The 20,589-nt window shown below is 39.2% G+C and overlaps 3 protein-coding genes and 1 long non-coding RNA gene across 4 annotated transcripts; 1 reads left to right on the top strand and 3 right to left on the bottom strand.

The window, feature by feature from the left end:
• Nucleotides 1-258: 258 nt before the first annotated feature.
• Nucleotides 259-8,956, top strand: LOC116247258 (uncharacterized). The gene is made up of 3 exons (XR_007572486.1): nucleotides 259-380; nucleotides 2,575-7,121; nucleotides 7,206-8,956. It is a non-coding gene; the product is annotated as an uncharacterized LOC116247258 (long non-coding RNA).
• Nucleotides 8,957-10,344: 1,388 nt separating this feature from the next.
• Nucleotides 10,345-12,738, bottom strand: LOC116247257 (BURP domain-containing protein 5-like). Its single transcript, XM_031619308.2, has 3 exons — nucleotides 12,577-12,738; nucleotides 11,827-11,938; nucleotides 10,345-11,306 (listed from the first exon to the last, which is right to left on the bottom strand). The coding sequence occupies exons 1-3, from the start codon at nucleotides 12,736-12,738 to the stop codon at nucleotides 10,495-10,497; spliced, it is 1,086 nt and encodes a 361-aa protein (XP_031475168.2). The 3' UTR covers nucleotides 10,345-10,494.
• A 4,063-nt stretch (nucleotides 12,739-16,801) lies between these two features.
• LOC116246997 (pentatricopeptide repeat-containing protein At1g25360-like) lies at nucleotides 16,802-17,433 on the bottom strand. Its single transcript, XM_031618938.1, has 2 exons — nucleotides 17,239-17,433; nucleotides 16,802-16,948 (listed from the first exon to the last, which is right to left on the bottom strand). Exons 1-2 carry the CDS (start codon nucleotides 17,431-17,433, stop codon nucleotides 16,802-16,804), a joined length of 342 nt encoding a protein of 113 aa, XP_031474798.1.
• A 53-nt stretch (nucleotides 17,434-17,486) lies between these two features.
• On the bottom strand, nucleotides 17,487-19,065 carry LOC116246996 (pentatricopeptide repeat-containing protein At1g25360-like). The gene is made up of 4 exons (XM_031618937.1): nucleotides 18,595-19,065; nucleotides 18,270-18,517; nucleotides 17,799-17,907; nucleotides 17,487-17,732 (listed from the first exon to the last, which is right to left on the bottom strand). Exons 1-4 carry the CDS (start codon nucleotides 19,063-19,065, stop codon nucleotides 17,487-17,489), a joined length of 1,074 nt encoding a protein of 357 aa, XP_031474797.1.
• Between the last annotated feature and the right edge of the window lie 1,524 nt (nucleotides 19,066-20,589).

Below are 20,589 nucleotides of genomic sequence, written 5' to 3'. Positions count from 1 at the left end.
AAGGAGTCAAGATAGCAAGTTGTTGTAAGATCATTTGGTGGGTCTGCATATGTCTATGAGGAATTTCAGACATTATGGCTGTCTTAACGTAAATATCCGCTTAAGTGATTGCATTTTGGGATATTACGTCATTTTAGATGGTATGGGGTAATTTTGAAATGTATAGATACCAATACGCAATTACGGACTCTTTGATGGGTTGAATCCGTAATTGTCCTCATTATAAAATGGTAGTGGTCTTTGGGGTTGTGCAAGGGTTGCCTGAAATATTGGTTTCTAGGGTTTTCCTCTTCTCCATCTGAGAGAGACCTCAAGCGCGCCGCACGTACCCTGAAAGACCCTGCTGCGATCTTCCCGTGCATCAGATCAGATGGATTCAGGTACGCTTCCGCTTTAAGTTTAAGGTTATGTTTGATTCAATGATTTAGCATGAGCATGATCTTGTTTAAGGCATATGCGCTTTGGTTTTGTATATGCGTTATGGGGAGAAATCCCAACATTTGGTATCAAAGCCTATGTTCTTCGTTAAATGGTTGAATTTTTTAATGATTTTGTGCATCTCCTCATTCGGTTCTTCCCTGTTCTTCGGCTGCAAGTTTTCAAAAAAAAAAAAAAACTGGACGGGGGGCGATGGCCTCCATCGCATGGGCGATGGAAGCCGTCGGCTTCCGTTGCAACCGGAGAAAGGGAGAGAAGGGAGGGGCGCAACGGCTGGAGTCAGGCGTTCTGGCGGGGTAGGAGGGCTGCGACGGCCGGTTCGTGCGACGACCGGCCGCCTTCTGTGCGCCCTACCTTCGTTTTTTGTTTTGAAGGAAGGGCAGCGAGGGACGATGGCGGGAGAAAAGGGCATCGCCCACCTCCGTTTGGCCACATCCAGCCTCGCCGGGGAGTCCACCGTCGCCGGTCGGCGCCGTGCGACGAACTGATGCCCACCCAATCCCTTGCCGGCGGCGTTCTGGCTGCCGTTTCAGTCGTCCAACTTCAGAAAGGGGCAGATTGTTGCAGAAAGGGAAACCGACCTGAATCGGCCGGTTTCCGGCGGGCGTCGGCCCGCCATCGTGATGGCCGGCGTCCGACGACGCCGGCGGCACCCGCCGGCAGCCACCCACGGTGTTGGGTGGCCTGCCGGTGGAGGTTCACCGCCCGCCTGCCGTTCGGCAGGCGAGCGGTGGAGGCGACGCCTGCGACCGCTCGCGCGGTCGAGCAGGCGGGTCGGCCCGGGTTGGGTCGTGACAGACCCGATCCGGGTCCATCAGATTTTAAAAAAAAAAAAAAAACATTTTGCCGCCTTGCGCACGAGCCCCGTTTGATTTTTCGGACCGGGTCGGGTCCTGTCGGACCCGACCCGTATCCATTCGGTTTAATTTTATAGAAACGGTTCATTTTTAAAACCGGTTTTGGAAAAGACTCGAACCGGTTCATTCGATTTCAGACCGGTTCAATACGATTCAGAATCGATTCGGTCCGATTCAGACCGGTTCGGACCTTTCAGATCCGATTCGAACCATTTTGGAACCGGTTCATTCATTTCAGAACCGATTCGAACCATTTTCGAACCGATTCAGGGCTTTTCAGAACCGGTTCATTCAGTTTTGGAACCGATTAAGTTGATTTTTTAACCGATTCAGGGCTTTCAGGACCGGTTCATTCAGTTTTTTAACCTATTTTTGCCATTTTTTAACTGGTTCATTGGGTTTTAGAACCGATACGGTCTATTTTTGACTGGTACGTCCAATTTTTAGACTGGTTCAGCCCTATGTAGGGGTATGTGGGTGTTCTAATTGTGGTTTAAGAACGATACGGGCCATTTTAGGGCCGATTCAGTAGTTCTTGACCCTCTTAAGCACGATTATGATATCGGTTTATAAAATTTTGGACAATTTTGGGCCCCTTTTGTTGGATCATTTTGGTTTTGGAATCAATATAGGGCAAATTTGTGTGTAAATTTTAATTCATGCATCATGTTTTGCACGTTATTAAAATTGTGTATGTGCTTTAGATGAATGTTTGGATTATTAATTTGATCTTTGGCCATGTCTGTTATTTGAAATGAGTACGTTTGTACTTTATGTCGCCAAAGTGACCTATGTTGTACGAATTTGCTTGTTTTAAACATTAGATGATAGTATACTTGATCCATGCGAACAATGATCAGCCCAAAGGAGGATTGTTGTTTGGTCAGGTTTAAGTATATAGGGCAATGAATATGTGATAATTTTTCAGGTTTCCATGTGAATAGCGAGTCAATCCAAAGATAGGCTCGTTGTTTGACAGGTTTAATTATTCATATTCATTGTTGACCAAGAATACCACTTGCAGTTAGTATTTCAATCCAAAGATTGGATATTAACGTTGCACCGGTACCTTGTGATGGAATTTAGGCCATTGTATTTAAATTCATTTATATTTGTTGTTTCATCTTTGTACATGTATTGATTGTGAGCATGTTTGGTATTTTTGGTTTGTTCTTTGTACAGTGAGTTCTGCTTATATGATATTTGTAAATTTTGAATACTATTCCTGAGTTAAATGATTCGATTTTTTCAAGTAAGAAAAGAAAGACTGTTAATGAAGTTGCAGTTGACCAATCATCCATTAAGAAACAGAAGAAGCATAAGGAAGACCTATCAGGCTGCTTCTTTTGCAAGGGTGAAGGTCATATGAAGGAGGATTGTACTGAGTATCACGCATGGCGTGAAATGGAGGGTACACTTCTCACTTTGGTTTGTTTTGAAGTTAATTTAACTTTAGTACCCAGAAACATTTCGTGGGTAGATTCAGTGTTACTACTCACATAGTGTCTATGCAAGGCTACCTAAATTGTCGAACGCCAAATGATGCTGAAAGATTCATCTATGTGGGCGATGGCAAGAAGGCGAAGGTTGAAGCCATAGCAGATTTTTGGTTATTGTTAAAAACTGATTGCTATTTGAATTTGACAGAAACTTATGTGGTACCATCTTTTAGATGGAATTTGGTTCTTATTTCCTCATTGAACAAGTTTGGTTATTATTGTTCATTTGGAGGAAGTAAATTTAAGTTGTTTCTGTACTCAAATTTGATTGTCACTAATTCTTTGTCTAGTAGCGATAACCTTTATTTGCTTGATATGGTTGCTTCATATAATGAAATCTTGCATGGTGGTACTAAAAGTAAAATTAGCAAATTGGAATTCTATTATGTTGTGGCATTGGCACTTAGGACATATCTCTGAAAAGAGAATATAAAGCCTTATGTCAAAAGGAATTCTTGAGTCCCTTGATTTTGCAGACTTTAATGTTTGCATTGAATGTATAAAGAGAAAATGAACAAACATTAAGGGATTATAAGTTTTATAATCCATTCAGTAAGTCTTTCTTTGAAAAGGGAAATGCCCATTTCTTTGAGGATATTGAGTTTGGGGAGGTGATCAGGTTAGAATCATTGCCTTTGAAGAGGGACCTTAGTCCACTCTATTCAGAAGAAGACAATGATGTCGATCTCCATACTGAAGAACAAACTCAACAACCTCAAGAAAATCAAGTACAGATGTCACTGAGGAGATCCACTAGAAAGAGGAGAAATACAATTTTAAATTATTTTGTCTATCTCCAAGAACATGATGTTGATATGGGCTTAATGGAGATGATCCTGTCAACCTCCAGTAAGCAATAAAGAGTTCTAAATCTCTTGAGTTGATGGATGCCATGAATGAGAAAATAAAGTCCATGATGGATAATGACGTACGGGAAGTTGTTCCCTTGCCTGAAGGTGTGAAACTCATTGGTTGTAAATGGATATTTAAAACCAAGAGGGATTCATTAGGTAACATCGAAAGGTATAAGGTACATCTTGTCGCTAAGGGCTTTACTCAAAAGGAAGACATTGATTATACAGAGACTTTCTCTCAAGTTTCGTCGAAAGACTCTTTCAGGACCATAATGACACTTGTGGCTCATTTTGACTTAGAGCTGCATCATATGGATGTTAAGAAAACGTTTCTAAATGGAGACATTGATGAAACGGTATATATCGTGCAACCAGAAAACTTTGCTTTAGGTGATGCAAAGAAAATGGTCTGCAAACTCAAGAAATCCATCTATGGGCTAAAGCAAGCTTTTCGTCAGTGGTATTACAAGTTTCATCAAGTTATAGTTTCATTTGGTTTCGAAACTAATATGGTTGATGAATGTGTATATCAAAACTTCAGTGGGGCAAATTTATCTTTTTGGTTTTATATGTCAATGATATATTGCTGAATAGTAATGATGTGGGCATATTGCATGAAACTAAGAATTTTTGTCAACACAATTTGACATGAAGGATCTTGGTTGTGCATCTTTTGTATTGGGGATCCAAATATTTCGAGATCATTCTCGGGGTATTCTTGGATTATCACAAAATGGACTACATTGATAAGGTGCTTCAGTGATTTGACATGAAAGATTGTAAACCAGAAGATACTCCAGTTGCTAATAGAGACAAGTTTAGTCTCAAACAGTGCCCTAAAAGTGAAATCGAATCTAAGGAAATTGAAAGGATTCCCTATTCGTCTGTTGTGGGAAACCTTATTTATGTTCAGGTTTGTACTCGTTTGGATATTGCATTTATCATTGAAATGTTAGGCAGATACTTAAATGATCCTGGTATGGGTCATTGGAAAGCAGCCAAAAGAGTTTTGATGTACTTAAAAGAACATAAGATTTTATGCTCACATACAGGAAGTCAGACCAGTGGGAGATCATTGGGTATTTAGATTCTGACTTTGCTGGGTGCCAAGATAATGACATTCAATCAGGTTTTGTGATTGTGGAATTTTGTCATGAGGCTGCACATTATGTATGGTATAAAAAGACCACTAAGGTTGTTGCGTGACAATAATTCAGCAGTCATGTACTCTTATAACAGCCCCAGTTTGTCAAAGTCGAAGCACATCGACATTAAGTTTTGGGCTGTTAAAGAGATGATACAGAATGGTCAGGTGTCTTTAGAGCATATTGAGACAAACTCTATGATTTGCGGATCCGCTTGCCAAGGGTTTAACACATAAGGTCTTTCACGAACATGTTGTTCGTATCAGGGTGTTATCATTGGATGATGTGCTGGTTTAGTGGGAGTTTGTATTTTGTTTGCTCTAATGTATGGACACATATTCAGTTTTCTGCAAAATAAAGTTTAAAGTTCTTTGGTTCCATTCTGTGTCTATGTTTTGATCTCCATAAAGTTTTAAAGTTGGACCAGTTGAGAATAGACATGTTGTAATCACATCGCATGTAATTCTCATGCTATACATCCATATCAGATCTATGTCATTGGTTATGTTAACATTTGTGATCATTGAAGGTTTAACTAACTTTTGATATAGCGAAAGCCGCTTTGGTTTTGTGTTGATATGATCATGGACGAGATTGGTGAAATGACGTTTAATAAGATAACAGTTATGAGCTCTTAAGGTTTTGTATAATGTCTGAATGTATTAAGACATATTTGGCCCAAGTGGGAGATTGTAAGATCATTTGGTGGTTCTGCATATGTCTATGAGGTATTTCAGACATTATGGCTGTCTTAGCGTAAATATCCGCTTAAGTGATTGCATTTTGGGATATTACGTCATTTTAGATGGTATGGGGTAATTTTGAAATGTATAGATACCAGTACGCAATTACGGACTCTTTGATGGGTTGAATCCGTAATTGTCCTCATTATAAAATGGTAGTGGTCCCTGGGGTCGTGCAAGGGTTGCCTGAAACATTGGTTTCTAGGGTTTTCCTCTTCTCCATCTGAGAGAGACCTCAAGCGCGCCGCACGTACCCTGGAAGACCCTGCTGCGATCTTCCCGTGCATCAGATCAGATGGATTCAGGTACGCTTTCGCTTTAAGTTTAAGGTTATGTTTGATTCAATGATTTAGCATGAGCATGATCTTGTTTAGGGCATATGCGCTTTGGTTTTGTATATGCGTTATGGGGAGAAATCCCAACAGTTGTTTGTTCGACATGTATGCACGGCTCTAGCCAGTGAATCTAAATACCTAGCAAGTCGGCTTCAAAACCGGATCTGGTACAGCAAAGGTGATACAATGCCCAGAACGGATTTGATCCATTTTAGTTACATATTTTTCAAATATTGTTAATTTTTTTAATTGTCTTTGAATTTTCTTATATTTTCTGTTTTCTAGAAATATGTGCATATAATAATTTTTTTTGCTGGTTCATTGACAAATCAGCTGAATGGATGCACGTTGCACGGCCACAAGTCGCATCATAGGGATAGGTATATCAGTAGTTTAGGGCAAATGAGCATCTGAGGAGATCTTCATGAAGAAGATAACCCTTTTCCTATAGCTTATTCCCATAGAAGCCGTATTCCAGTCTCAGTAAAACTAGAATTATAGATTTTGTTATTTACATGTGAAGAAACTTTTGTTCTGTTAGCATGTCTTTTTTTTTTTTTTCGTTTAATAAATAAACTGCTTAGGGAGTTGCTGCTGCTCTTGAATTTAATATTTGGATACTGCAAAGTTTGGTTATAGCAATAATAGCCAGGCAATATAGGGACCCTATAGCAAACGTAACCCAAAAAGGATGAAAGTAACAAGATTCTAGTTGGCCCATGCGCAGATTGCTGAAGTTCTCTGCCAATTCGATTCTTTCACCAAATTTCTTTAAAGTGTTTGCTAGACAATCATCAATAAGACAGGAGGAATCACTCTCTCAAGTAGGACCTTTGTTGTAATAGAATTTAGCAAAATTCTGTGGTTGCCATCAGCAGAAACATGTTGGATGACCAAAATCTCCTCTCAAGCTGATGTCTGTTCGTTTATCTGCGGAACGTTGTGAATAAAGCAGCACTACAATCAGACTCTCAGTAAGCTCCACTAACGAGGGAACCATTTACTCAGAAATCTCATTTCTATTTCTTGAGGAAGTTACGTGTTAACAGGATAAAGCAACATTGTTAGTTCTTCTCAACGATGGTCATTAATTTTTGCAAGGTAAATCATATTTAGAGGTGCCTGCTTGATGCTAATAGATTCATTGTTGCCATAGCAAACATTTCTGCATCCGAGAGGACTACGATGCTCCTGATGCCACTACTGAGTCACCAGTAATTTCCACAAGAACACTCGCCACCTCTGAAATGGTGGGATCACGTTCCATCTCTAGCAATGATCTCCCGCTTGACCACCATTGTTATGAACTTAATTGCATTGTGCAATCCCCACAGATCCTTAGATTCTTCAAGGCCCTAACTGGAGAATCCACAGGCAATTTCAGAAGCGCTTACCCAATGGCCAGCTTCTCACTGTGAGTCGACAGGCTCTATCCTTTCTCGTTGAGTTTCACATCATGCAACACAAACTTTATATCAGGTATATAATAACCCAACTTCCTGATCGCTGCACCCAACATATCAGATATATAACTTACTAGCTCAGCTTGAGATGATAATTCCTCCTCATTCCGAAGACATGAGTAGGGGGAGGACGCAACCTTTTGTCTCATCCACTTTAGCTCTTACCCAAACTTCGGGTGGAAAATAAGGTCCCGCCCACCCGCCCGCGACAAAAACAAATCCACACCTTAAAAGTTTGGTGGGCACCGGTAGGTACCAAACTTTGGGTTGCAAATAAGGTCTCTCTCACACATACGCATATTAGGAGTTATATATATATATATGAAAAATTAAGTTAAAAATATAGAAGTCAAAGAGTTTGAAATGATCCTTAAAAAGGTGTTTGATGACCTTGAATTTTTAATCTAGAGTTAAAAGCTTAGAAGCAAAATTTCACCTTAAATTGAAATTGAAAGGAAAATTCTGGTTCTAGTTTTCATTTATGTTTGATGGTTTGCAATTTTGATTCTAGAATTGGAAATGATGAGTACATTTGATAGAGTATGATTTAAAATTCTAAAATTCATAAAACCCTTCACAATTTAAAAAAAAAAGATAAAAAAATTAAAATTCTGGAATCATAATTCCATCCTATAGGTTGAAATCAAATTCTTGTTTGATAAACACAATTTTTATGTCATTAAAAATTTGAATTTAAGTTTTAGAATTCCACAATTTCTGTTGCCCCTCTGAAAGAGGCAAGGAGTTTAGTTTAAAGACACTCATTTCTTTCCTCTCTTTTCTCTCTCCTCCGATGAAGGGCATTTGGGTCCCTTAAAGTGAACAACCACTACAAAAAAAAAAAAAAGATTTATGATGGTTGAGAAACGTCAGTAAAAATAATCATAGTATTATTACTGACGGTAGATTTCCTCTATTAAGAGTCATTTTTCCTTTGGCTGCTTAAGTGCAATTTTCTCTACCGCGCTCTGGTGAAAGGCTCCTTCATCAAAAGCTGTTGTAGTGAAACAATTATTATGGTATTTAAAAATGTTTAAAATGATCATTTCCCTTTTCAAATATGTAGAGTGTTTGGAAAGACTTAGAGGTGAATTAATAAAGGGATTAATCTAAATGATTATTTCCCTTTTCTTTTTCCCCACGTTTTCGAAAATCGTTGAAAAATTTCAACCTTGGCCCTTATCATCTTTGAAAAAAGCATTTACATGTCAATATTTTGGAAACTTTCACATGTTATACATTATGTTAACTCGTTATCAGTTTTATTTTTTACGATATTGCATATGTAATATTTTCGATACTATTCTTCTAATGATTTTTGGTTTAAAATATAAAAGTCAAAGAGTCTGATTCATATATTTAAAACTTTATTCTACCTGGAAATTTACAACCTAGGTGATTCATATTAAATGTAACAAATAAAAGTCTGGTAGCTATATATTAAATCTTCTCAACTGCTCTGGTGAAAGGGCTCTTCCTCTAAAACTGTTCTAGTGAGATAATTATTATAGCAGTAAAAATGTTTTTAAATGATCATTTCTTTTTTGTTTTAAAATATGTGGAGTGTTTGGAGAAACTTGATGCGAATTATTGGAGGAGTAACTTAAAACATGTATTCTGAGTTCCAGGTGAGCCCGGACTAAGGATAGAGACAGGTGTGAGCAATGTGTAGGTATTTTCTCTCATGGAAACACAAAAAAATATATTTTTCCGTATTTTTTTCATTTACATGTTGATAATTTTAAAATTTATTACTAGTACCCATTGACAAAAAAATTTTAGCTCTGCACCTAAACCGAACCTTTTTTTTTTTTTTACTTATTTTGCAGAGTTAGTTTTTTTCTATAGAGCACTAATCATATAGTTAAAAAATTTTCTATTGTCCATGCAGTAGCGACCGGGTTTTTTGGAGCAGTCTTATATAATTAGACCTTGATCCACCTAAGTTCAACAATTCATTTAAGCCTTGAAGTACGAAGCCTCCACTTAAGTTTTCCTTGCAAACCTCAACAAAAATGTGGGGCATCCAGGTGGGCGTTTTTAAAGTTTTTTTTTTTTTTTTTTTAATATTGGAAATTTGCCACGACCTATAATTCATTAACCATCTTCAAGACTACGTAGACAATGAAGCGACGCTTCAATAATCAAAGATATCCAGAGCACCAAATGACGTGATGCCTTCCTATACTTGTGACTTTTACAGACGAAGTCGGTTGCCGTTTCATTTACTTGTAGTTTGGGTTCAAGTTCTTATAGTGGGAACAACGAATATGAAATCGAAATGATAAGAAGATCCTCTGCTATTAAATAACATACATGGCCTGCTGCCAATTATATAACATAAAATTGTTGCCAAAAGACTGAAAGTTAGCAATGCATCGCTGTTAGGCTGAGTTTGAAATTGCTATCAAGTCTGCTTGGGGGAGCTGATATGACACGTATGTGGGACATTGCTTACCTCATTTTTAGTCTAATAAAGAAGCAATAAAGCACATTATATAGCTAGTATGTGATTATGAAGGAAAACTAGAAGAGATAAAGTAGCATGACCTTTGCTGTTAAGCTGTGTTTGGACGTGTATTCAAGGAACCTGCACTCTTAAGAACAAAGAAGTTGGCATTTTCAAATGCCAAATCATGTCTTGATTCCCGATCAAACTTACTCAGGAAAAGTCTGACTTTTCAAAGAAAAATGAAAGTTGAAATTGTACTTCACATGCTTGGGAGAAGAGGAAATTCGAAAAGAAGGAAAAAAAGGGATGACACTAACTTCAGACAAACGCCTTCATATGGAAAAAGAAGAAGAAAAGATTAACACCAATCTAACAAGGAAGTCTTGTTTTGGTTAGGCTGGTGGGTGAAGGTCTGAGCAAAGCCTGATCATCAGTTTGATTAATTATAGTGGATGCTGCTATTCATGTCAATCGCAAATGGTGACAGATATTATTCTTCAGTTGAAGGGAGTAATCGTAAGTTCACCCATGTTTCCAATCATTCCTGAACATCTTAGATGGATAATATACTCACATAAAACAGGAAAAGATGCAGTTGTACAACCCATATAACTCACCATCGTTGCCTATATACACATACAGGCTAGGTGTTGCTAAAGGTTTAGACCACGTACATAGTAGATTCTAAGAAAGCAGGGTGAAGAGGGATTATGCCATCTGCATGGGGATTTCTTCAGAAGCAGAGTTGGGAACAAACATAAAGTGACCATGAGAAAGGAAGTGGCAAACAGGAGTTCCTGGCTTGATTCCTAGTGCCAGCATAGTGGCATGTTTTGGGTTCCATGAAGTAGTGTCAATGTGGCACACAGCCCCCGCACTCAATCTGGTTCCATCTTCCTCTGCAATCAGTGGAACAATGTAAGTTTTGGTGTTGACAGTCGTGTGGCAGTAGAACACTGCATAAGGATACGACTCAATGTGGCACGCCACTGCTCGACGTGAGGCCAATTCAACCACACCATGCTGAACCGTGTACACCCTGCTCTTTGGATCTTTTTCTTCCTTGTTCACGAATGAGTAGGTTAGCAACTGAATATCATCTGTCTTGAGCTGGGACACAGCAAAGTCGGCCAAGGATTCCAAGGATGTAGCGCAGAAGCTGGTCTCGCCTTCATCGGGTTCCCTCTCACAGTCCTTGAGCGTTTGCCTCAGCTTCGATGCGGTGGCCGAGTTGGGATCAATCTTGAACTGTTTGAGGATGTCTCCGAGCTTGGAAGTTGAGAAAGGAAAGGCCTCTGCTTCTTTGCGAGGTATCAGGGTTGGCCACCGGATCTTCTTCTCGAAGTCCAGCTTCTTAGTCTTGCTTCCTGGCTTCAGGTTCTGTTCCAAGAAGAGGAACCTGAGCCCATGCCCTCCCTGAATCACCTCATCTAGTGTTGCTCCATGTTTATACTCTTGCCAAGAGCAACGGTCGAACGGCACACTGCTAGCATACTTGCTTTGGGAAGGATCCGTGGAGCCTGAACGAGAAATCCATCCGCAAAGTATGAACGAATTCAAACGAACAATTGTTACATATAAACGCGAATGCGAAGCTGAAAAGTATATATCTATCATATATATTCACGATGGACCATTTCAAAAAACCGAAGGAACGACCTTGGATTTGTTGAGGGCGCCGATGAATCATGACCTTGGTTCAATTCCAATTTTACCTATAAAATACGTATGAAACTAAACCAAAGTTCACGACTTCTCTGTTCCGGTCCTCGATCTTTTATGTAGGCCACATGGCTAGTCATTCATCATATATAGGTTATTGGATAAGTTACGCGTCCTCAATCTTTGTTTAATTACATGATAGAAATTCCAAGTATTCAATATAATCAGTTTTCCTGTTTTCTCTCTTAAAAGGCAAGCTTGGCCAGCTTCCAGGAGCCAAGTGATGCACCTTCACAATTGAACTCTTGATCTCTTTCAGCTTAAACATCTTGAAAATGAGTAGCAAGTAGTACAAGCACTTGTTTTCATTAGAATTACCTGCAGGCAAGAAGGCATGGAGAGACTTGGGGATGGGAGTTTTGGGCAGCAATTTATTCCAGTAGCTCACTGGACTGATCGTCTCCTTGCTGCTGCTGGCCGCACCCAAAAGCTGCAAATTACAGGCAGGGTAAAGCGATCAGAAATATTTGGGTTTGCCGACGGGCAGTTCGGCCAAACAAGCCCCATCCGGTGTGGATTAGCAGTGCAATATTTATACGCAACTTCAATGAACAACTCTTCAGTTTATTTCTTTCAATGGTTTTCATGATCAAGAGAGAAGACACCAGAAACAGAGCGTCGCCTTGAGCAGGCAAAATTATTGGGGGTGACAAGATCGCTTTCATCTTGTGCTCAGGGGGACGCCGGATGCCACACTTAGATGGCGTTTGTTTGCTAGCTTCAGATCCGAAATCATGATAGCTTGAAATCCTAGATCCCATCGATCAGGTCCTTAATTTTTATCATATTAAGAGCTCTGGTGCTTCACTTGAAAAAAAACTTAAGCAAACAAAAATGCAATCCTCAGAACCTTATAAATCCATGGATCTCAGGTCTCTCTCTCTCTCTCCCTCTGATATAATTGTGACAACAAATTCAAACACACGAAACCAAACACCTACGCATACTCAAGCTCTCTCTCTCAACCAACTAAAAGCTGAGTGGGGGAACAAGGCTAGCACATTATGCCAAGAAACAGAGATGATTACTTTGGAAGACCAAAAGATGGCACACAGGAGATCGCATTACCAGTAAGACAGAGAGGAGGAAGAAAAAAGTCGCGGCCATTGTGGTAGATGGAGATTGGAGGGATACTTGACAGTAGTGGATGAGAGAGGAGTATGTTCCTCTGATCCTTCTCCAAGGATCAGTGACTCGATTTATAGAGTCAGAACTTGAGTTTTCGGGCATTAAAAAAAAAAATGTAATCTGGCTTTGCCCCATTTATGAGTTGATAAGAACCAAAATTAAGTTATTCTTTATAAATTTTAAAATAGTTGCTGTTTCTTATCGCCAAGACTTTCGCATGCTTTAAAGATTAGAAACCAAAACTAATAAGTTTGAGAGCTCTTATGATTGATTTGTTTTCTTTTGTAATATACTCTTTCAACAATTTTAAATGCATGCATTCTTCCTGATTATCTGGAAACCGACAAAGGCGGCGCTGGCAATTAAATAATGCATGGGCTCCACTTCCAATTATTTTGCTAGCAATAAGTAGTAAGAATAAAGAAGACACTTGCGTTTAAATCCTAAGGTGGTAAGAGATGGTTTCTTTCAAAAAAACCAAAGTTAGGAGGGCAGAAAATCTATTTACCATAAAGACAGAGAGGAGGAAGGAAGCAAAAAAGTTGAGGCCATTGTGAAGGTATGGATAGCGTTCTCTGATCCTTCTTCAACGGTTAACTAGACTTGGGCATTGGGTACCGATCCGGTCTGGATCTGATTGACTCCGAAAAAATCGGTCCGAGTCGACCCGATAGGGTATGATATCTTTTTGATATTATTTTTATTTTAACAAAAATGTATTTATTTTATATTTTAAAAATATAAATTTTTTATTTTAACAGGTTCGAGCCGAACCGAGCCTCGGCTCGAGCTTCAAGCTGAGGGTGTTCATTTGTCCTTGACAACAACCAAAATTCAAGTTATTTTCTGTGAAAGAAAACGAGCTTTTCTGCTCACCGAAAATTTGGCAAATCTTGTGATTGTTGATTTTTTTAAATACTGTAGAACTAAAGCATGCGTGCATCCAATGTTGTAGAACTTGATCAACATTGGACTTCGATTGAATTCATCAGCCCATTCAAGGCGTCTTGTTTCATGGTTTTATTTTTGAAATATTTTCGGCTCTCCGATTGTAGTTATTTTCTTGTGTTCTCTTTGGAAAGATACGTACAAGAATATTTAGTTTTTGCTGATCTGTGGCCAATCCAGATGAGTATGAATATGAAGCTGGCCAAATTGATTCAAATTCCGATTTTCCATAACATTACACGTTTAGGAGATCAATTCAAGACATCGAATCCACTGGAAAAATTTTTTTGCGCTATGGAAGGGAAATCCTTGGTCATTTCAGTAAGGGCATAGATAAAAAATTTAAAAGTGGCTGAAATATAATTTTTATTTTTTTTATATATGTTAAACTAAAATTTTCAAAATTTACAAGTAAAATGTTTCTTTTCTCAAAATCACAAGGGCTGTTAGGCTGAAGCCTGGTGAATAGTGGTTGTGACTATTATGTTAAATCATGCCATTAGATAATGGTTTTGTTAACCTTTCTTCCATTGAAATGGACATACTCCAATGAAGGATGCTTATGCTGGGAGGTAGGCTCCCCACCATTTATTAAGAAGGAATAATATATACACGACAAAAAAAGATGTACAAAAGTCTGGAGTCACCCGGATGCCATGCATCTATCTAGAAAGCCAAAAAAACTACAGTTACTAACACAACAACTCCTCACAAGTAAAAAAAAAAAACCAAGCAAAACCAAGAAGAAGCCAGAAACGGCCTTTACCACAAAACATACTTGAAGATCAACTTGTGGAGTATCTGTCAACGATGTTAAAAAGGAATTGTATCATCTTTGAGCCTCTACTGACAGTTGTGGTCAGCTAAAAAACTCTATTTCTCAAGCAGTTCCTTCTAGGCCATTGAAATGGACCTACTCACTTCTGGGCTTATAAGCTTTGCTAAATCGGCTAGTTGACTCGTAGAAAACGTATTGCAAGTTTGATTTTCATGGATGTTATGTCTCTAAACCTTTCGAAGCAGCCAACACAACACGAAAATAAAGGTGCATCATAACCATCCAGGCATCGAAACTGCCCTCAACTCATGAGTCATACGGAAAGGGAAGAGGCCTCGGCTCTCTTTTTTGAATGATGGGTTGTAAACCTAGCTCTCACTCAATGAAGAGAACTTAGACCCACTGAAGCTACGTAAAGGAAGCTCTAGTTAGTTTTTGTAATGAGAAATCTTTTCATGTATCTTTCCACAACTTTGAATCATCCTTCCTCATTTATTGGAAGCCTCTAATGCAAACATCATCCGTATCCATTTCCAATTAAAGAAATTTTCTTTCCATAATGCTCAAAATAATGCAAAAACTTTTCATGTATCCTTTCACAATTTTGGATGCCTTTTTCTTTCTCGCTAATTGGAAGACGACAAAGGTGAAGCCACTTGGTTGCGCAACAGTTCAATAATGCAAACAGCATCCGTATAATTCTAAGCCACTAAGTTGCACCACCTTTGTCCTTTTTCAATTAATTTTTTTAGCATATTTCTTTCTGTAATACTCAAAATAATTGAAGTTCATCCATCTTCTGTTATTTTAGTCCTATATGGCCACGAGTCGAGCGAAACCCTGCCAATTAAACAAGAAATTAAAGAAAAGGTTTTCACTTGAGCGTTATGTCTTAGTTTTTTGCTTTGTTTTAATACTTTCATATATAAATTAAATTTTTACTTTCAAAAGCAGCATGAAAATGAAACTGAAGACATGCTATTTAACAAAAAACAAATACATACATACATACATACATACATACACACACACACACACACACACACACACACACACACACACACACACACACACATATATATATATATATATATATATATATATATATAATTTGATTCATTACTATGAGTCATTGGACCAGTCGATCTTCAGTTCCTGACCTTCAAAAAGCTGATCAAATTTTGCAGATCACATGTGTGAACTGATTTATGTATAACCATCTCCAAAATATCATCAAGGAGACAAGATAGCAAGTTGTTTGTTTGACATGTATGTAGCATGCCTCTAGCCAGTGAATCTAAATACCTAGCAAGTCGACTTCAAAACCGGATCTGGTCTGATCCATTTTAGTTACATATTTTCCAAATATTGTTAAATTTTTCTAATTGTCTTTGAATTTTCTTATATTTTCTGTTTTCTAGAAATATGTGCATATAATAATTTTTTTTTGCTGGTTCATTGACAAATCAGCTGAACGGAAATCAGGATCGCTGGAAGATATCAAGTCATCTGTATAGCGTCAAACATGAGACCTCGTTTGGCAGTCTTCTCATAAACTCGGATGCACGGCCACAAGTCGCATCTTAGGGATAGGTATATCAGTAGTTGTTTATATGAGCATCTCAGGAGATTTTCATGAAGAAGATGCCTCTTTTCCTTTAGCTTATTTCCATAGAAATAGTATTCCAGTCTCAGCAAAACTAGAACTATAGATATTTGTTATTTCCATGTGAAGCAACTTTTGTTCTGTTACCATCTCATTTCTTCTTCTTCTTCTTTTTTTTTTTTAATAAATAAACTGCTTAGGGAGGTGCTGCTGATCTTGAATTTAATATTTGGATACTGCAAAGTTTGCTTGTAGCAGCAATAATAGCCAGACAATACAGAGAGCCTTTAGCAAACGTATCCCAAAAAAGATGAAAGTAACAAGATTCTAGTTGGCTCATGCGCAGATTACTGAAGTTCTCTGCCAATTCGATTCTTTTACCAAATCTCTTTAAAGTGTTTGCTAGACAACCATCAATAAGACAGATGAATCACTCTCTCAAGTAACACCTTTTGTTGTAATAGAATGTAGCAAAATTCTGTGGTTGCCATCCGCAGAAACAGGCTGGATGGCCAAAATATCCTCTCAAACTGACGTTTTTTAGTTTATTTGGTGAAGGTTGTGAATAAAGCGGCATTATAATCAAATTCTCAGTAAGCTCCACTAACGAGGGAACCATTTAGAAATATCATTTCTATTGCTTTAGGAAGTAACATGTTAACAGGATAAAGCAACATTGTTAGTTCTTCTCAACGAAGATCATTAATTCTTGCAAGGAAAATCATACTTAGAGGTGCCCATTCGATGCTAATGGTTCCATTGTCCCAAGGAGTTGCCATACTAAACTTTTCTGCATCCAAGAGGACTACGATGCTCCTGGTGCCACTACCGAGTCACCAGTAATTTCCACAAGAACACTCTCCACCTCTGAAATGGTGGAATCGCATTCCATCTCTCACAATTATCTCCAGCTTGATCACCATTGTTATGAACTTAATTGCATTATGACAATCCCCACAGATCCTTAGATTCGACCCTAACTGGAGAATCCACAGGCAATTTCAGAAGCGCGTACCCAATGGCCAGCTTCTCACTGTGAGTCGACAGGTTCTATTCTTTCTGGTTGAGTTTCACATCATGCAACACAAACTTTGTATTAGGTATATAACCCAACTTCCTGATCGCTGCACCCAACATATCCAGAAAACTGTAGACCTTTTTGACCTCAGGATGAGCAGTATCATCCCCCAAGAAAACATGCACTTGGTTTTCCACATCAACCAAACTGCATCCAGGTTGTTTCTTCACTCCTCTGTCGTTCATCACTTACCTCACCCTTTGCGATTTCTCCCCATTTCCGACCTGCAGCGTACATATTCGATAATAACATATATGTTCCACCGTGCTGCGGTCTCAGCTGAAGAAGCTTCTCTGCTGCCTGAATGCCAAGCTCCAAGTTGCCACGAGTCCTGTAACCTGCTCTGCTAGAAGTGATTCCCTTACGTGAATCAGGCTCGGTAGGCATCGAATCAAATTACTTCTTTAGCTTCAGCTGTTCGTCCTGCTCGACCTAATATATCAATGAAACTTGCATAGTGATCTGAACCAGGCCTTAATGCCATAATCTTTACCCATAGACTTGAAGTATTTGCATCCCTCTTCCACAAGACCAGCATGGCTACAAACAGAGAGAACCGTGAGGAAAGTGATACGATCAGGTTCAATTCCTTCATGCAACATCTGCTCAAAGAGATTCAATGCCTCTTCCCCATACCCATGTTGCCCTAGAGCTGCAATCATTGCATTCCAAGACACTGAATCTGCCTGTGGGATTGGGCAGAAAGCTTCGTGGGCAGCATCAAAAGCTTCTCACCTGACATACATGGTCACCAATGCAATACCAGCAGAAATGCTTGAATCAAGGCCGAGTTGGATCAGCTGAGAATAAAGCTGATAGCCATCCCTTAGAGCTCCAAGGTCGCACAAGCAGTAAATGCACCTGCAAAAGTGAAGTCACAAGGCTTTGTTCCCACGTGCTGCTTTCTGTTAAACAGCTTTAACTTCCTCACCACATCCGTTTTGTGCAAATCCAGAGATCATCAGAGTCCAAGTAAGCAGACTTCTCTCGTTCATCTTTTCAAAAGTTTCCATGCGACTTCAACCTCCCCAGAATCGACGTAACCACACACAATGGCATTCCAGTAGACAAGGTCTCTTTCTGGCATTCGATTAAATAACTATATAGCAACATCCAATTTTGCACACTTTGTGTATAAGGAAACAAGGTTGCAGACATGCAATGACAATCTTGTTGGCCTACGCAGTATATATCCATGAACCTCCATACCTTCCCGAAGGAACCTGCAATTGGCAAAAGCACTAAGAATACTCGTGAATGTGAATTCATCAAGCTTTATCCATTCCTCCAGCATGTTAGCAAACAATTCGAGTGCTCCCCTGTAACACCCAAATTGTGCATAACCAGCAATAATTGCATTACAAGCCAAGTGAAACTTCTTAGTCATTCCATCAAACAGTTGGCGAGAAGCCTCAACATTGCCGGACTTTCCATAACCAGTAAGGACAGTAATCCAAGTGAATTCATCTTTCTGTAGCATTTCATCAAATACTTGACAAGCAGAAGCCACCAACTCACATGTCAAGTACATCGAAACCAGAACATTACCAACAGACACAATTCGTCCAAATCCAGCTTTAACCAACGGAGAATGAATCTGCATCCGTGAGTTCTATCTGTTACGCTACCAGAGGCACTAAGCACGCTGGTGAATGTAAAATCATCAGGCCGGAGTTCAATCCTGGCCATCTCAAGAAAGAGTTGTATGACAGAATAACCTTGCCCATTCTGAACATGGCCCGAAATAATAGCGTTGTACGAAACAACATCACGGATGAGCATTCCATCGAATAATTCTCTTGCTGTTCCCACTTGCCCATGCTTCCAGTATGCTGCGATAAGCGTCGTATGGGCAACTACGTCCCTGCGGAGCCTTTTTTCGAACAACCAACGTGCATCATGCAATCTTCCAAACTTCGCGTAAACATCAATTATGCTATTCAGAATGAAGCTTCTGGCATTGAAACCAGAAGTTATGGTGTGGGAATGGATGATTCTCGCATTTGAGCAGGAACCCATCTCCACGCAGTCCGGAAACTATTCAGCATAGCGGCGTCCCACAACTCCAGCATCAGCTACACTCAAAGACTCTGAACAGTGTAATCCGCCAGAGAGATCGAAGAAAGGTACTTCTTCCATCTGAAGTGGTAGAACAGATTCTGATGCAGTGCTCCAAGAGAATAACTACAGCCGTTTAGAAGGTAGTCGGCAAGCAGAAGCCCAAGACGCCACATTCTTCACGGTCGAGATCAGAATTCATGGTTGCTGAAGAAGATGTGAGAAGGGTTGTCAACTCTTACGCCCAGTTTGGTTGGAGGGAAAGGGAGGGAAAGGAAGGGAGGGAAAGGAAGGGAAAGGAAAGGGAAGGGAAGAGGAAAGGAAGGGAAAAGAATGAAATGGAAAGAAAAGGAAATAGGTGATTAAAAAACTTGTTTGGATAAAAAGGAAAGGGAAGGAAAGGAAAGGAAAGGGAAGGGAAGAGGAAAGGAAGGGAAAAGAATGAAATGGAAAGAAAAGGAAATAGGTGATTAAAAAACTTGTTTGGATAGAAAGGAAAGAAAAGAAAAGACTAAAATCTTCTTCCGTTTTTCTTTTAAACGTGGGTCCTCATGGGTATTATGGGCAAAAAAAACTTTTCATCTTCCTTTCCTTTTCTTTCCCTCCCAATCCCTCCGATTTGGGAGGGATTGGATTTACACTAATCTATCCTTTCCTTTCCCTCCCCTCGCAACCAAACATACTTTGTCTCTTTCCCTCCCTTTCCATCCTTTCTAATTAGCCAACCAAACAAAGGAGGGATTGCTTAATCCTTCCCATTCCTTCCAGATGGCCACAAAATAAAATCTTAGTTCAAATCTCCATGAAATAAAGTACCCAAAACCTCTTCAAAGAAATAATCTCCAACCTCTTCCTTTTTAACATGCATGGGATGGGCATGAAATAAATTTCCTGAAAAGAAAAGAATTCATGGATCCGAACCCTTACCATTAACATAATTGACCATCCTCAGACGTTCAGATGAAAGCTGCTTTGCTCCAAAACCATAAGAAACACAATAACCTGGTGGCTATCGGTCAGATAAACAGAGTTTTAGAAACTGTAAAACCAACATTTTAGAAGAAAATGGCACTCCTTAAGCATAACATCAACAGTGTCAAGTTGTTTATTACTTGTGCAGAAAGCATGGATAGCCTACAATAAGCTGTTTATTGGGGCAACAGTGAACCTGAAACTAAAACACCAACTACTTTCGTGCCACCGCGGTACTGTATAACTGGTTTGTAGCCAGCTCTTCCCTTCAAGAGGTACTCATCTACATGAGATGCCTCCCTAGTGGAGCTGAACCACCTATCAATTTTTCCAACACACGGAATTAATTTGTAATTGCAGCTTCTGTTAAGATGCCACACATTGTTTCTCATGTTGCTGCAGCAATGAAAAATACTACCAGCATTGCAACCTTTCGCGACCTACATGAACTAAATCAGAATCACAAGTGAATGGTCAGATCATATCTTTCATAAAATTGAGATCGCCCAGGAT

The sequence above is a fragment of the Nymphaea colorata genome, chromosome 2 (genome assembly GCF_008831285.2).
Source record: "Nymphaea colorata isolate Beijing-Zhang1983 chromosome 2, ASM883128v2, whole genome shotgun sequence".
NCBI classification, from domain to species: Eukaryota; Viridiplantae; Streptophyta; class Magnoliopsida; order Nymphaeales; family Nymphaeaceae; genus Nymphaea; species Nymphaea colorata.
Note: the sequence above shows the minus strand (reverse complement) of the source record. Positions and strands in the feature narration are given on the sequence as shown.

What these genes read in the sequence shown, in the direction of transcription:
- LOC116247257 (XM_031619308.2), bottom strand. Translation starts at nt 12,738, where the DNA reads ATGCCCGAAAACTCAAGTTCTGACTCTATAAATCGAGTCACTGATCCT. An exon ending in TCCTCCTCTCTGTCTTACTG is followed by an intron (nt 11,939 to 12,576) that starts GTAATGCGATCT and finishes TGTAATTTGCAG; the next exon opens with CTTTTGGGTGCGGCCAGCAG. An exon ending in CCATGCCTTCTTGCCTGCAG is followed by an intron (nt 11,307 to 11,826) that starts GTAATTCTAATG and finishes TTTCTCGTTCAG; the next exon opens with GCTCCACGGATCCTTCCCAA.
- LOC116246996 (XM_031618937.1), bottom strand. Translation starts at nt 19,065, where the DNA reads ATGGGTTCCTGCTCAAATGCGAGAATCATCCATTCCCACACCATAACT. An exon ending in TGGACGAATTGTGTCTGTTG is followed by an intron (nt 18,518 to 18,594) that starts GTAATGTTCTGG and finishes GAAATGCTACAG; the next exon opens with AAAGATGAATTCACTTGGAT. An exon ending in TTTCTGCTGGTATTGCATTG is followed by an intron (nt 17,733 to 17,798) that starts GTGACCATGTAT and finishes CCAATCCCACAG; the next exon opens with GCAGATTCAGTGTCTTGGAA.
- LOC116246997 (XM_031618938.1), bottom strand. Translation starts at nt 17,433, where the DNA reads ATGCCTACCGAGCCTGATTCACGTAAGGGAATCACTTCTAGCAGAGCA. An exon ending in GAGAAATCGCAAAGGGTGAG is followed by an intron (nt 16,949 to 17,238) that starts GTAAGTGATGAA and finishes TGGATTCTCCAG; the next exon opens with TTAGGGTCGAATCTAAGGAT.